This window comes from Neoarius graeffei, chromosome 18, assembly GCF_027579695.1.
Source record: "Neoarius graeffei isolate fNeoGra1 chromosome 18, fNeoGra1.pri, whole genome shotgun sequence".
NCBI lineage: Eukaryota > Metazoa > Chordata > Actinopteri > Siluriformes > Ariidae > Neoarius > Neoarius graeffei.
The window spans coordinates 68,470,649-68,486,380 of record NC_083586.1 but is presented as its reverse complement, the minus strand read 5'-3'; the positions used below and the strand labels follow the sequence as shown (position 1 = coordinate 68,486,380).

Sequence of the window (15,732 nt, the reverse complement as noted above, 5' to 3'; positions counted from 1 at the left end):
TGACTCTGGGTATGTGTGTGTGCTCATTGCTCACTTGTGTGTGCATGTGTGTGTTCACTGCTTCAGATGGGTTAAATGCAGAGGAGACATTTCATTGTGCTTATGTCTGTGCCTGAGTGTACGTGTGATAAATAAAAGCTTCTTGCCTCCTTGTTAGTTGCGGTTCACTAAAAGGTTCATTATCCAAAGTCTCATTCAGCAGAGTTCACTAGCGCCACCTAGAGCTCAGAGACATGTACAGCATGTTTTAATTTCTACACCACAGCAGTGTTCTGACACTTTACAGGATTATTTGCAGGGACTTTACACAATGTTCCATTTTAAAGTAACTATCTCAGAAGTTTTTTTTTTTAATGTGCCTTTTTGTTATTTGATATCAACTCTTATTTGTGTGCACACACACACACACACACACACACAAATAGCTCAGAAGCTACATTCAAGATTTTCTATTGATTGATTGAGTGTGTGTGTGTGTGTGTGTTTCAAGCCTGTAATGCCTGACTGGGTTCATGCTGTGTTTCCTTTGTGTAGTCAGGTGATACGACTGCCACTGATTGGCTATGTGAATCTACAGCACTGGGCGTGTCACACCCACTCCAGATTAGATGCTCACAACCAGGCTCCAGGTAAGTGGTACAGTGCCTTACTGTGGTTATTTATCTACTATGCTATCACCCCACCAGCAGTATGGGCCAGCTGTCATGGATACATGCTCAGCGACAGTCTGGTGTCTGTCAAGCACATATTTTCAAGTCTGAGCTTTGGCTGAGCAACTCAAGGACACTCAGCATCCTGAAGCCCCTCCAGTCTGGTCTTGACTGTAAGTTTTGTGTTACTCAGTGACTGGGTTTGACCAAATAGCCAGCTCACGGAAGAGTCCTGGTGATTCCAAACTTCTTTCATTTCCCTATTTCACAATGAATTTACCACAGGTGGACTCCTGTCAGGTTCTAAAGGGACAGCTCAAGATAATCAAAGCAAACAGGATGCACCTGAGCTCAATCTGGAGTGCCTTATCCAAGGGTCTGAATACTGTTTCTAAATGAGATATTTCAGTGAGCGGCACGGTGGTGTAGTGGTTAGCGCTGTCGCCTCACAGCAAGAATGTCCGGGTTCGAGCCCCGGGGCCGGCGAGGGCCTTTCTGTGTGGAGTTTGCATGTTCTCCCCGTGTCAGCGTGGGTTTCCTCCGGGTGCTCCGGTTTCCCCCACAGTCCAAAGACATGCAGGTTAGGTTAACTGGTGACTCTAAACTGAGCGTAGGTGTGAATGTGAGTGTGAATGGTTGTCTGTGTCTATGTGTCAGCCCTGTGATGACCTGGCGACTTGTCCAGGGTGAACCCCGCCTTTCGCCCGTAGTCAGCTGGGATAGGATCCAGTTTGCCTGCAACCCTGTAGGACAGGATAAAGCGGCTACAGATAATGAGATGAGATATTTCAGTTATTGAGTACTAATAAATCTGCAAACATTTCCAAAAACTTTTCACTTTATCATTGTGGATATTTGTGTGTCTGTGTGTGTGTGTGTGTGTGTGTGTGTAATGTCCATAAAGATAAAAACACACTTTATCCTGGTCAGGGTGGTGGTGGGTCTGTCGTTGAACCCGATAACAGCACAGGCTGTGAGGCAGGTATACACTATTGATGGGACGGCATTCCACACATTCACACACTCCAGCAGAGGAACTGATTTAATTTTAGCGTTGAGATAAACATCCACTTTCATATATTTCAGTATACATGCAACCAGAACAGTCAACAAATTATGGTATTTTGAATTTAATAACAAAGCACAGATAGATATGATTAACAGATTGTGTAGTAACAAGTGAGCTGCGTGAAAGTAACATTAAAGATTGTAAAGTAAACATGAAAATTAAGATGATGGAAAGTACGTAATGTACAGAATCTGGTCTTTTCTCTACAGATGTAATATGGTGTAAATTATTTGCATGTTTCCATACTTTTGAACTGTAGTGCTGATTGGTAAAATGGTTATGAAGAAATCTGAAATAGTTGCACCTTTAATCTTATGCTATATCAAAATAAAATCTTACTTCCAAGTGAAATCTTCTAGATGATTTTTAAATGATTTCAGATGAAGTGGAAATGAGAAAAAGATGCGGTTCAGCACTAAGTCCACTTTACTGGCACTCTTGGCTAAACAGGGAATCACCCTGGGAATGTTCACATCATGACACCTAACAGGCATTTCAACTTCCAGTACAGATTGACTTTAAGACTCTGAACTTTTTTAATGTTTCAAAAAACATTTAAAAATCAGAAATGCAGTGAAACGTAGCAGAACCTTTGGAAGTCTACGGGTTGATGTGGGTGCCGTTGCAGTAATTTGACATTTTTCGAGGAGTGAAATAGAGTTTGATGGGCTCGTCAGGAGCCAGAAGGCCGGTGGTGGACAGCTTCAAAGGAACCTGATTAGAAGATGAGAAAATTAAGAACAACATTTACCTAAACAGAGTGAACAAAAGTAAACAGTGGAAAGTGAGAGGCTTTAATAGCAATACTTAATGCTGTTTTAGGTTAGCATTAGCCAAGTTATCACCAGCATCACTGATGTTAGCATGGCATGGTTAGATAATTAGCAAAAGAAGATCCTGACCTTCGTTTCTTCAGAAAGACTGATGTCAAATCTCTGCAGTATCTCAACAATAGCCAGCTTCATGGCCACAAGGGCAAACCTCATCCCGATGCAGTTTCTTGGTCCTAAACCAAACGGCATGTACACATACGGCTCAATGCTCTCCTTATTCTTCTGAGTGAACCTGGAACAATATGGAGCATCAATAAATAACATTAATTTCTCTTATTTTGCTGAGCACTCAGTCATAAGTGTTTAACAATCCTTGTGGAATAAATACTAAGGCACATTAGCAATGAAAACGAAACTAGCTAATGTAGCAAGGTTATTTACAAAACATAACTCGCTAGCTAAATTAACAAGCTAATGTACACATATTACTGGTATGTTGAAGGTTAAAATAAAAATTTAAGAAGTAAAAACATGCCTTGTCGCTTGGAAATTTATTTGAGGTAGAATAAATTAGTACAAATTTTTCAAAAAGAGGAATTAAGTGCAGTAAAACAGTACAATCACTCAAGCATTTAACATCGCTGGATGTCACCCTGAGAAGCTAATCCTGCTCAAATAGAGCTGAAGGTTACTCCTAAAGTGGTGGACCAGTGGAATCTTGTTTAAAAATGAATTAGAACGGATTCGTTTTCCATCATTGTTTATCATAGATTACTCCATACCTCTCAGGGTTGAAGGTTTCTGGATCAGTCCAATATTCAGGGTCCCTATGTAGGGCGTAAATGGGGGCCATGACGACAGTGTCCTTTGGGATGATAATGCCATTTATTTCAACAGTTTTCTTGCAGACTCTTTCCAGACGAAGAGCGATTGGGAACAACCTGAGCGACTCATTCAGAGCAGCATCCAGATAATCCATGTTCATCACAGAATCATAATCAATTTCAGCCTGAAACCCAAAAGACAGACACATATAAAGCCCAGCACTGTCTCTGTCTCCTTGGTAACCCAGTCTCTATATAGACCTGCTCTAAGTAGAGCCCTGTCTCAGTCTCGGTGTCGATCCCTGTCTCAGTCTCGGTGTCGAACACAGTCTCAGTCTCAGGTGTCAGTCTCAGTCTTGGGTGTCAATCTCAGTCTCGGTGTCAGTCTCAGTTTTGGGTGTCAATCTCAGTCTCGGTTTTGGTGTCAATCCCTGTCTCAGTCTCGGTGATGAACCCTGTCTCAGTCTTGCTCTCAATCTCAGTCTCAGTGTTGAACCCTGTCTCAGTCTCGGTGTCGAACCCTGTCTCGGTGTCAGCCCCTGTCTCAGTGTCGATCTCAGTCTAGGTATCGAACCCTGTCTCATTCTCGGTGTTGAACCTTGTCTCAGTCTCGGTGTCAACCCCTTTCTCAATGTTGATCTCAGTCTCGGTGCTGAACCCTGTCTCAGTCTCGGTTTCGATCCCTGTCTCAGTCTTGGTGTTGATCCCTGTCTTGATCCCTGTCTCAGTCTTGGTGTCGATCCCTGTCTCAGTCTCGATCCCTGTCTTGATCCCTGTCTCAGTCTTGGTGTCGATCCCTGTCTCAGTCTCGGGGTCGATCCCTGTCTTGATCCCTGTCTCAGTCTCGGTGTCGATCCCTGTCTCAGTCTCGGTGTCAACCCCTTTCTCAATGTTGATCTCAGTCTCGGTGCTGAACCCTGTCTCAGTCTTGGTTTCGATCCCTGTCTCAGTCTCGGGGTTGATCCCTGTCTTGATCCCTGTCTCAGTCTCGGTGTCGATCCCTGTCTCAGTCTCGGTGTCGATCCCTGTCTCAGTCTCGGTGTCGATCCCTGTCTCAGTCTCGGGGTCGATCCCTGTCTCAGTCTCGGGGTCGATCCCTGTCTCAGTCTCGGGGTCGATCCCTGTCTCAGTCTCGGGGTCGATCCCTGTCTCAGTCTCGGGGTCGATCCCTGTCTCAGTCTCGGGGTCGATCCCTGTCTCAGTCTCGGTGTCGATCCCTGTCTCAGTCTCGGGGTCGATCCCTGTCTCAGTCTCGGGGTCGATCCCTGTCTCAGTCTCGGTGTCGATCCCTGTCTCAGTCTCGGTGTTGAACCCTGTCTCAGTCTCGGTGTAAACTCCTGTCTTGGTATATACAGTTTGTCTGTTATTCTCACTTTCTGTAAGGATAACAATCATCTAATACCATGCCACATTTCCACAGGTGATATATAGTTTTTATGTCAATTTTTTTAATATAACTAAATTTAAGTTAATCACCTTATTAGAAAACGTTTGATCGATTTCTTCCTGTAGTTTCTTCATTGTCTCTGGATTAGTGGCCAGATTGAAGAAGAGAAACGACAACGTGCTGCTACTCGTCTCATAACCAGCAAAGATGAAGATCATGGACTGGGACAGGATCTCATGATCAGTCAGACCTTCAGACATCACACACACACACACACACACACACACACACACACACACACACACACACACACACACACACGTGGATGTTCTGCCCTGATTTTAGATCTATAACCCTATTTGTTTGATCTGATTCAGAGTGTTGAGTATGATGTTCATTGATGCACAGGTTTCAAATCTATTATGATCTTTTAATGTTATTTCATTTAAATTGATATTAATGCTACATTTATATGGTTGCTTTATTTAATTTTTATTTGTACTTGCTGGCCATATGTTTAATTCCATGTTTTCTTTTATTTATAAAAGGTATTTCATCCATGCTGCATTCTGCACTTTCAAAAAATAAAATTGAATTGAAATTGAAAATTGAATTCTTTTCTACTTCCCCCTTCTCTGCTTTCATCTGATGTCAGACTACTTTTTTCAAGTCCATTCACTGTCACACATACTACTTAATCCTGGTTTTATCCAGCTTTATCTCTTCCGTATCTCTGTAATCCAAGCCAAACGCTACAGAATTAAATCAACCCAACCAAATAAAACCTCAGTGAGACACTCGAAACCAGTGCTGTTGTGTTTAATATTTTTTTTTGCCTTGTTTTGAACAACAGAACTGAAATATTATCTTCATGGGAATGAATGAAAAGTTTGGAAAGTAGAGAAGTGAAGAGACGTCCTGCACTGTCTACATCATTTAGATTTGTGGCTTTGCTGCATTATTACTAATTGGTATGAAACTGATAAAAACTCATCAATGGTTATCTTAATGACCTCAGTCATCTCAGCACAGAGCAGAAGAACAGAACGATGTGAGTTCGAGGGATTTTTTACGAGAGGACATTACCTTTGTTTGTCTCTTTGCCGTTCAGATCGTCTTTTTCTGATTTCTGAGAATCGATCATCAGCTGCATGAAATCGACTCGCTTCTGCAGAAGGTCAGAGACAAAAACAGAACCATAAAACCTCGATAATATCTAAAGTGTGTTAAGGAGTTTATGGCTTTTTTAGCTGTACCTTATGATCTTTGGTCACATGCTGAGACTTGATCTTTTGCAGCGAGGCGTAAAAGAAATCAGTCACTGCAGTTGGGAAAATGGCAAAATCCATTTTCCCCAAAAGTGGAATAAGAAACGGGAAAAGACCTGATAGAAAAATGATGAAATTATAAAATATCAGCTGGTGTAAATCCTTATTTGTCACAACAAGCAGAAACGCAGCATATTTACACAGAAATCTGAATTTTATGTGTCTGAAATGAAATTTTTTAAAAGTTAATATTAATCTCAAATTAATTAATTACCTATGGCGAGGAACAGAGGGCTGAGGAAGTCAAACTTCAGCATTTTCTTGATGTTGGTTACGAATGGATCTTTGGGGTTGTTCAGTGAGTCGATATCGACACTAAACGCTGTGCTCGTCACCACATCCATACTGTAGGCTCCGAGAAACCTAAAATTTCCAAAAACACCATCAAATCAAATCACAGTGCAGAAATTTGTGAAATAAACATTTATTTTATGCTTTAATATTCCACAGACAGTGCACTGAGGGTCACAGAAGATTATTTATTTACTCTTTAATATCTGCTGATTCTCCTCGCTCCGATGTCTTCTGCAGATTTGCAACCAACGAATGAGAATGTGACTTCATGATTCCAAACATCTGAGGAACAAGAAATAACATCAAAGGTTAATATTATCATTAACATTAATTACGAAGAGAAAATGTATGTTTAATCATTAAAAAAAATAATTCTGGTGTAATCACACACATACACACACACCTCCTTCAGTCTGCCGCTGGTGAACGATGGAGAGAGAATACTCCTGATTCTCCTCCAGTCCTCATCCTCAGCGATGGACACGGCATCATACAGAGGACCATTTAGACGGAAATTCTGAGAGAAAAAAACAAACAGAAAAAAATTAAAAATCACAGTTAAAGATTGAACAATTTTAGATCTGATGTTATTAGTTATATTTATAATCACTGTGATTTTGTGCTGCTAAAAAAAGACGCATTTGACAAAAGCATCTTTATGACCTTGTAATTGATCAGTAAAGAAAATTAATGAATTAATTATTACTTTTATAGTAACACTTTTAAAAGGGTCAAGAATACAAAGGTAAATTAATTTATGCATCAGTGCAAAAAATTCAGGAGCTTGCTGTTTGTTTGAAATGGATTTTAAGGGGATTTGTGGAATACACTTTAATAAACAGAAGGATTAGGATTCGGCTTGTTGTAGGTGGACATGTCCCTCTCCCTGTCATTGACTCTCTCCCTCTCCCTGTTCTTGTCCCTCTCCCTCTCCTTGTCCCTCTCCCTGTCCATCTCCCTCTCCCTGTCCCTTTCCCTCTCCATCCCTGTCCCTCTCCCAGTCCATCTCCCTGTCCCTTTCCCTCTCCCTGTCCATCTCCCTCTCCCTGTCCCTTTCCCTCTCCATCCCTGTCCCTCTCCCAGTCCATCTCCCTGTCCCTCTCCACACCATCGCCTTTGAGTTAAACTTGTTTGTTTTTTTCCAGATGTTACATTTTCTTTGGTTTTTTTTGTGTTTGTGCTAATAGGAAACATGTCCAATCCTGTCCACCTGTCTGTCTCTCCATATGCCTGTCTCTTTGTCTGTCTGTTTATCTGTGTGTCTCTCTTTCTTGCTATCTGTGGTCACTCTCTCTCTCTCTCTCTCTCTGTCTGTCTCACCTTCTCACTGTTTGTCTGTCCCTGTTTCTCTGTTTTGCTTTCTTGCTGTCTGTCTGTTTATATTTCTGTCTGTCTGTCTGTCTGTCTGTCTGTTAGTGTTAAGTGTAAGTGTGTGTATGTGTATGTATGTGTGATCTCACTCTGCGGTTGGTGAAGTTAGAGTAACACTCTTTAATCAGGATGGTTTTGATGATGTCTTTGTCCATGACACTGAGGACGGGCTGCCTCGCGTCGTATATACTGTAATTAACATGACAAACATCAGACTTCTGACATGACATCATATTGACTAGCTGCAGCGTTATGAAGACGTTACATGAATAACCTGGTCACTATGAGTCTAATTCACAGTTACAGTTAGTGACTTTAGAGTCAGTTAAACTAATATCACCTGAAAACAACAAAAACTACCATGAACATGTTTTTGCTAGCTTATGACCCACCAGCTAACAGAGTAAACAGTAATTAGCATTTAAAATGAGCACTCTAGCTCATATTTAGACAATTTAAGTCAGCAGTTTGTCTCCTAAAAAGTTCTGAGCAAACAGTGAACTTTATCAGAAGGTCTACAGCAGATTCAGGTTCATGTTCTGTTGCAGTGAAATTGTAGGAATGTTAACATCCATCTTCTCAGAAACAAAAAACACCCTAAAAATCTGACTCACTCAGTGCGTTTACATGCACATCCAAATCGAGCTGCTGTCACTAATCGAGCTAAGGGTCCCAGCAGGGGTGCCAGAGAAATCCAATCCTACATGCACACAAGGGAATCGAGCTATTGTTTGAGGTACATTGTGCACCTGAGCCACAGGTGGCGCTACACACCCCATCGTGTTGGTACACTTCCGGTTGTCGTCATGAAGAAGAGCTATTCAAGAGTGTAAACAAAGTTATCAGCAGTGTTGCCGGATACTGCTGACGTTTTCCAGCCCAAAACATGTTCAAATCCGCCAAAATGCACTTAAAACCGCCCAATCTGGCAACACTGGCAGTTCCGTGTTCACAAGTTCCGTGCTCAAGCTGTTCGGCTTGCTCTAACAGACTGTATGGCTACAAACTGTCCTGAGCAGACCACTGTTTTGTAAGACAACTTATTTTGCACAATTGTATATTTTTCTAAAGTCCATTTTTTGCTTACAAAAAAAATTTTTTTTGCTTACAATTTAACTTATGTCTTAATAAACACACAAAAAATTCAATTGTTTTGTTTTTATTGACATTCTTCAGATGTTGGACATATATATGTGAGTCATTCTATAATTAGGGGTACATCTCAAGTCCATGTGCTGTATTTGTCAATTTCACTAACTATTAACTTCAGCCAATGATCTTTTGTACATTAGCACACATTTCTCTTTTATATAATACAAAAAGTCAACAAATTACATCATTTTACTCTGCAAAAATGCATATATAATACTGGAATTTGGTGTTTTTATGCTGTCCGATTTTCCAAATGTCAGGTTTGGTCTTCATATTTACATTTTAAAAAAAGGTTTTTGTTTAAAATTTTTACAAATATTTATTCATGGTAATTATTATAATATGACAAAAGTGTTTAAAAGCCTAAAATGCTTTATATTATAAATTAAATGAAGAATTTTGTGTGCGTCTGAGAAACTTATGCCAACTGTGTTACCCACTGAAACCCACCCCCCCATAAATCGGCAAATGGTTTGGTCCTAAGTCATGTGACCAACATCATGTGATATCATATCCTCTTTGGTGGGAAATTTGAAGACCGTGTGGTAAGTTTTGAGTTCACCTCTTCAATATTTTCATCAATACTGTTGTATAGTCCTAGAGAGGGTTAATTGTCTGTCAACTGTGTTGTCAACATATTCATATAAACCTGATTTAGAAATTGTATTTACAAAGTATACAGCTAAAGATAATAAAAATATGAATTGATTAAGGTCTTGTAGTGAAAGCTCTGAGGTCTGCAGTTAGCACAACACTCTAAAAATGGCCGAAATGTCAACTGTGTTACCGTCAACTGTGTTACCCATCAGCTATGACACAGTTGAGGAGGAGTATGTTTTTGTCACTTAATCTTCATATTGACAGACAAACAAACAGAACGATTTAATATGTTCAATTTGTTAAATAAGCTACGTTTCTCTGAAATTGTGTCTAAATGCTGTTTTAACAGTTCACCTGAATTCATCAGCTTATTTGTAGTTAAATTTAAAACAATAAAAAGCTCTTTTTATCCTAAAAAGTGTCCTCTTGTTCTTCTGCCCTGTCAACTGTGTTATTCACGTCAATTGTGTTACATTGCCTGTCAACTGTGTTGCAAGTGTTTTTTGTGCTATAAATCTCTTGTGTGTTTGATGAACTGTAAAATAAAAGATTGGGGATTATCTCTGGATAGGGAAGTCTTGTATAAGGAGGGAGAACAACTCTAAATTCGACGTAACAAGGATTTATGTTGAAAAAAGTGTCATTCTGCATCACAGTGAACCATAAAATCCTATTTATGAAGCTCAAAATTCATATTTTCCATAACAGTTGTACAGATTAATTAAAAACATCTTGTTAATGGACTTAAGCACTTTCAAAAAAATGTGTTTTCAAATGTGTAGTATTTTTATATATGTTTAAGATGACAACATTTGTCTGTAACACGGTTGACAAAATAAACAATCAAATGTTCATTTTCATTAAAATATTTTAAAAGTAACTTAAGATTAAGCTTGGCAACTAATTTGTTTAGGAACTTGAGGGTATATACCATGGAAACATATAGGTTATTTATTGAAAAAGAATACTGATATTTTGAGATTTTGCTTTACATGAAATGTACCCCTAATTATAGAATGCCTCATATATACACACACACAAATACAATGACTTGTTTATGTACACAATTCACAGCTATGCAACAGCTGTACAGATATATTTGGTGATACAGTAAGTGAGCTAAATTTTAACAGTGCAAACAATGCCACAAAAAGAAAAGATTCATGCCGATGTCATGATTCGTTGTCATGCCGACCGAGGCTGTTGTGTTTCCCACTTGTGGTCTCGTCACTCGTCACTTCCGGAAGGGGCAGTGCTGAAGTAAGTAGCTCGACTACGTAGCTCGATAGGGTTTACATGCACTAAGTAGCTCGGCTACAATTGCATAATCTAGGTCGTGTAGCTCGATTACGAGAAATCAAGTTCGCTTCGATTTCAGCCGAGCTAAGGTGTTTCCATGGCATTTAGAACTTCGATTTCAGTCGAGCAACGGCAGAAATTTGATTTTCTCTATGTGCATGTAAACGTACTGTTGGATGAACAACAGGAACCAGAACATATTCTTCTGATCTCAAAGTATTGCTATTATTGTTATCCATTCATCCATCATCTGTAGCCGCTTATCCTGTGCAGGATTGCGGGCGAGCTGGATCCTATCCCAGCTGACTACGGGCGAAAGGCGGGGTTCACCCTGGACAAGTCACCAGGTCATCACAGGGCTGACACATAGACACAGACAACCATTCACACTCACATTCACACCTACGCTCAATTTAGAGTCACCAGTTAACTTAACCTGCATGTCTTTGGACTGTGGGGGAAACCGGAGCACCCGGAGGAAACCCACGCGGACACGGGGAGAACATGCAAACTCCACACAGAAAGGCCCTCGCCGGCCACGGGGCTCGAACCCGGACCTTCTTGCTGTGAGGCGACAGTGCTAACCACTACACCACCGTGCCGCCCTATTATTATTATTATTATTATTATTAATCATCATCTAAAATGATCAAGACAAATGGTGTAACACTGGTTCTTGTAGAACAGAGACCGCTGTGTGAGTGATGTTCTAAAACAATGTTTGTATCCCACATACACTGATCAGCCGTAACATTAAAACCACCTGCCTAGTATTATGTAACTCTCCTTGTGCCACAAAACAGCTCTGACCCTCAAGGCCTGAACTCCACAAGACCTCTGAAGGTGTGCTGTGGGATCTGGGACCAAAATGTCAGCAGCAGAACCTTTAAGCCCTGTAAGTTGTGGGTGGAGCCTCCATGGATCCGACTTGTTTATCCAGCACATCCCACAGATGGTAGATCAGATTGAGATCTGGGGAATTTGGAGGCCAAGTCAACACCTTGAGCCATTTGTCAGGTTCCTGAAGAATTTCTGCAGTGTATCAGGGAGCAGTATCCTGCTAAAAGAGTTCACTGACATTAGGGAATACTTCCCCAGACAAGTGGTGCGCACACACACACACACACACACACACACACAGCCATCCACATGATGAAAAACGTAATTCATCAGACCAGGCCACCTTCTTCCATTACAGTCCAGTTCTGATGCTCACTTGCCCATTGTAGGACCTTTTAGCAGTGGACAGGGGGTCAGCATGGGCTCTCTGACTGATCTGCAGCTACACAGCTCCAGACACAGCAAACTGCGTTGCACTGTGTGTTCTGACTCCTTATTGTCGGAGCCAGCATGAACTTTTTCAGCAGTTTGTGCTCCAGTAGCTCTTCTGTGGGATTGGACCATATGGGCTTGCCTTTGTGCCCCATGTGAATCAATGAGCCTTCGACCCCCATGACCCTGTCACCGGTTCACCGGTTGTCCTTCCTTGGACCACTTTTGTTCGGCACTAACCACTGCATACCAGGAATGCCCCAAAGGATGGGCCATTTTGGAGATGTTCAGACCCAGTCATCTCACCATCACAATTTGTCAAAGTTGCTCAGATCCTTACACTCACCCATTTTTTTCTGCTTTCAACACATCAGCTTCAAGAACTGACTGTTCTCTTGCTGCCTAATAAACCCCACCCCTCGACAGGCACCACTGTAATGAGATAATCAATGTTATTCACTTCACCTGTCAGTGGGTTTAATGTTCTGGCTGATCGGTGTATGAAGAACATTGCTAACATGCTACAGAACCTTTTCAATATGTTGCTAAACATTCTGATAACATTCTCTGTTAGCCAGGTAAACCAGAACCTGAACCCCAGGTACCTATTTTAGAGCACATGAATGCTTGTTTTCATGAATGTTATGGTCTGAGGAACTTTTGGTTACGAGAAGGTTTAATCTGTCAGGGTTTTTGTTCTGAAAACATTTTCACAACATTTATAAATATTTTTAATTGTACAAACTAACTTCTGTAATGTTAGCTTGGAACACTGTGGAAGTAGCACTATAAAAGCCTGGCCATTGAACATTGCAGGAATGTTATTTCCATACCATCAGGCCTGAACTTATTAGAACCTTTAAATATGTTACTGAATGTTTAGTTGGGGGCGGCACGGTGGTGTAGTGGTTAGCGCTGTCGCCTCACAGCAAGAAGGTCCTGGGTTCAAGCCCCGGGGCCGGCAAGGGCCTTTCTGTGTGGAGTTTGCATGTTCTCCCCGTGTCCGCGTGGGTTTCCTCCGGGTGCTCTGGTTTCCCCCACAGTCCAAAGACATGCAGGTTAGGTTAACTGGTGACTCTAAATTGAGCGTAGGTGTGAGTGTGAATGGTTGTCTGTGTCTATGTGTCAGCCCTGTGATGACCTGGCGACTTGTCCAGGGTGAACCCCGCCTTTCGCCTGTAGTCAGCTGGGATAGGCTCCAGCTTGCCTGCGACCCTGTAGAAGGATAAAGCGGCTAGAGATAATGAGATGAGATGTTTCGTTGGCATTTTCCGTTAGCTAAATCCACACTTTAACACACTCACCCCCAAATCTTGCCATATTTCTGAAAACACTCCATATCAAACAAATGGATTCCCTGAAACCCAGTGAAAATAAAGAAAAAATCAACACTTCCTACAGTGAATTTATAATGTAGTTTCTATAGGATAATGTTCATAATGTGATATAAACTCACCTTCCGATAGTGTAATAAGGTTCCGATAAACGGCAGCGGTTTCGGACCAGAAATTCCCAAAGGCTTAAAGAAACCATACGGCCAGTACCCGTACCTGAAAACAACACAACATCACCGGTTATGTGAAGAGGAAATTAAATGAAGAAAAAGGAAATTAAAAAGCAGGAAAGAGCAGTAAAATGCTTGTTTGTTTTTAATTAAAACACTGTGGTGTGTAAATTATGAACAGAAACATCAGATTTATTGGCAGTTGAAACATTTTATTGCTCTTTATTTGCTTCTCTATCTCCTTTACCTTACTTATAAACATCACTATGTGTCGTTTGGGGCGGCACGGTGGTGTAGTGGTTAGCGCTGTTGCCTCACAGCAAGAAGGTCCGGGTTCGAGCCCCGTGGCCGGCGAGGGCCTTTCTGTGCGGAGTTTGCATGTTCTCCCCGTGTCCGCGTGGGTTTCCTCCGGGTGCTCCGGTTTCCCCCACAGTCCAAAGACATGCAGGTTAGGTTAACTGGTGACTCTAAATTGACCGTAGGTGTGAGTGTGAGTGTGAATGGTTGTCTGTGTCTCTGTGTCAGCCCTGCGATAACCTGACAACTTGTCCAGGGTGAACCCCGCCTCTCACCCATAGTCAGCTGGGATAGGCTCCAGCTCGCCAGTGACCCTGTAGAACAGGATAAGCAGCTACAGATAATGGATGGATGGATGGATGGATTGTTTGTCTGCTTGGTTTACAACTGCTCAGTTGTTTATCGAGGTTTTCATGGTGACGTGGTGGGTTGGTGTCTCCTCCCAGCAGGGGCATGTGGTCCCTGTCACTCCATCACAGGGTTAGGTGTGTACTCAGGTGTGTACTCGGCTGTGTTCCTGACCCCGCTGTGACAGTGGAGGGTGTGTTCGTTGGAGTTGGAGAACAAGTCAGTTGTGAAAATATATTTTCTGCTTTGTGGATGAACAAGGCAGTGGTTGTGTTTGTACCTGAAGAAACTCTTGTGAAGTGTTTGATTGAACAGGGAGTCTGGGTAAGTGGAAGTTACCAACAACGAGAATCCTGATCTATAAAGTTCCACCGTTCATCCCTAACACTGATACTGAGCCTGAGCTTTTCCACTTTGGAAAGTTTGTAAGCTCTGTGAAAGCTGTGGCTCTAAACTGTAAACCCTGCACTGTAAAGTTTAACCCTGTCATGTCTTTCAGAAGGCAGGTGTTTCTGTTCCTGAACAAGTCGAATCTGGACGTTTCCTTCACAGTGTGGTATGAACTGTCACAAACCGTTTTTCTTTTTTCCCCTCATGTTATTTTGCTATATCTTAACTTGTTATTTTTATCACTCTTTATGTAATATATGTGATGAATCAAACTAAACTAAACTGAAGGAAGTCCCACATGCTTTATGTGAATACAGGAAGCTCGGAGTGTTTTGAATGTGAGAACGTTGGGAAAAACTGAGCCTCATGTATCAAACTGGATATGAACAGATTTATTAGTAAATCATTCAGAGGAGCATTTACACAAGAAATCTGGTACTGATGAAAACTGGGAGTCGGCTGTCCCAGGCACACAGCACTCATTTACAGCTGAACATTTAACATCTGCACAATTTTACTGTCAGACTGATGAATGAGCTCCAGTGTGAAATGGGAAACAAACAAGTCAAGGGTTTTTTTCTCAATTACACGTCAATCATTTCTGATAAAATTAAAAATCAGAAACATTTCTCACTATAAACCATTGCTTTATTCCAGTGAAGTTTGGTGCTCGTTTCCTGATGCTCGGTGTGTGTACAGTGTGTGTACCTGTTACGAAGAGCAAGATAAAATGAGATGATGTGAAATGGTACTTACAGCAGGATGAGGCTGATGAGGATCGCGATCAGAGCCCACGACTCAGCTGAAAAACTCCACCAGTTCGCCATCCTGATGATTATTACTGTTACTGCTGGAGTCGGATCAGGAGGAAGATCAGAAATCTAGAGGTACTGCAGCCAGATGTTACTCTAGACAGAGAGTGTGTGTGAGAGAGTCTAAGAGGGAGAGCTGTAAGAGAACACATTTAAACCCCATGCAATAGTTAATGATTAAACACTCCTTTATCTAACTCACCTCTGCACACAGTCTCTGGGTTGCGTCACGTTCACCTTTAAACACACCTTTCCTGCTGAGTTCGTTTTACAACATTAATTTAGGTTTATTTCCCAACATTCTGAAGGAAAGTAAATCTGCCAAAATGCTTCCATTAAATGTAGTAGTAATAATAATAGTC

The 15,732-nt window shown here is 41.4% G+C and overlaps 1 protein-coding gene across 2 annotated transcripts; it reads right to left on the bottom strand.

Annotated features, from left to right (window-relative positions):
• Positions 1 to 1,674: 1,674 nt before the first annotated feature.
• Positions 1,675 to 15,567, bottom strand: LOC132866519 (cytochrome P450 3A30-like). Of its 2 annotated transcripts, XM_060899338.1 has the most exons (13): positions 15,315 to 15,567; positions 13,476 to 13,569; positions 13,324 to 13,376; positions 7,786 to 7,885; positions 6,729 to 6,842; positions 6,519 to 6,607; positions 6,246 to 6,394; positions 5,960 to 6,087; positions 5,790 to 5,871; positions 4,793 to 4,953; positions 3,275 to 3,501; positions 2,622 to 2,784; positions 1,675 to 2,433 (listed from the first exon to the last, which is right to left on the bottom strand). In XM_060899338.1, exons 1-13 carry the CDS (start codon positions 15,383 to 15,385, stop codon positions 2,320 to 2,322), a joined length of 1,545 nt encoding a protein of 514 aa, XP_060755321.1. In that variant the 5' UTR covers positions 15,386 to 15,567; the 3' UTR covers positions 1,675 to 2,319. The 2 variants fall into 2 exon arrangements, with proteins under 2 accessions (XP_060755321.1, XP_060755322.1); XM_060899339.1 differs by lacking the exon at positions 13,324 to 13,376.
• Positions 15,568 to 15,732: the final 165 nt, after the last annotated feature.

What these genes read in the sequence shown, in the direction of transcription:
- LOC132866519 (XM_060899338.1), bottom strand. Translation starts at nt 15,385, where the DNA reads ATGGCGAACTGGTGGAGTTTTTCAGCTGAGTCGTGGGCTCTGATCGCG. An exon ending in CGGCAAAGAGACAAACAAAG is followed by an intron (nt 4,954 to 5,789) that starts GTAATGTCCTCT and finishes TGATGTCTGAAG; the next exon opens with GTCTGACTGATCATGAGATC. An exon ending in GAAACCTTCAACCCTGAGAG is followed by an intron (nt 2,785 to 3,274) that starts GTATGGAGTAAT and finishes ATATTGTTCCAG; the next exon opens with GTTCACTCAGAAGAATAAGG.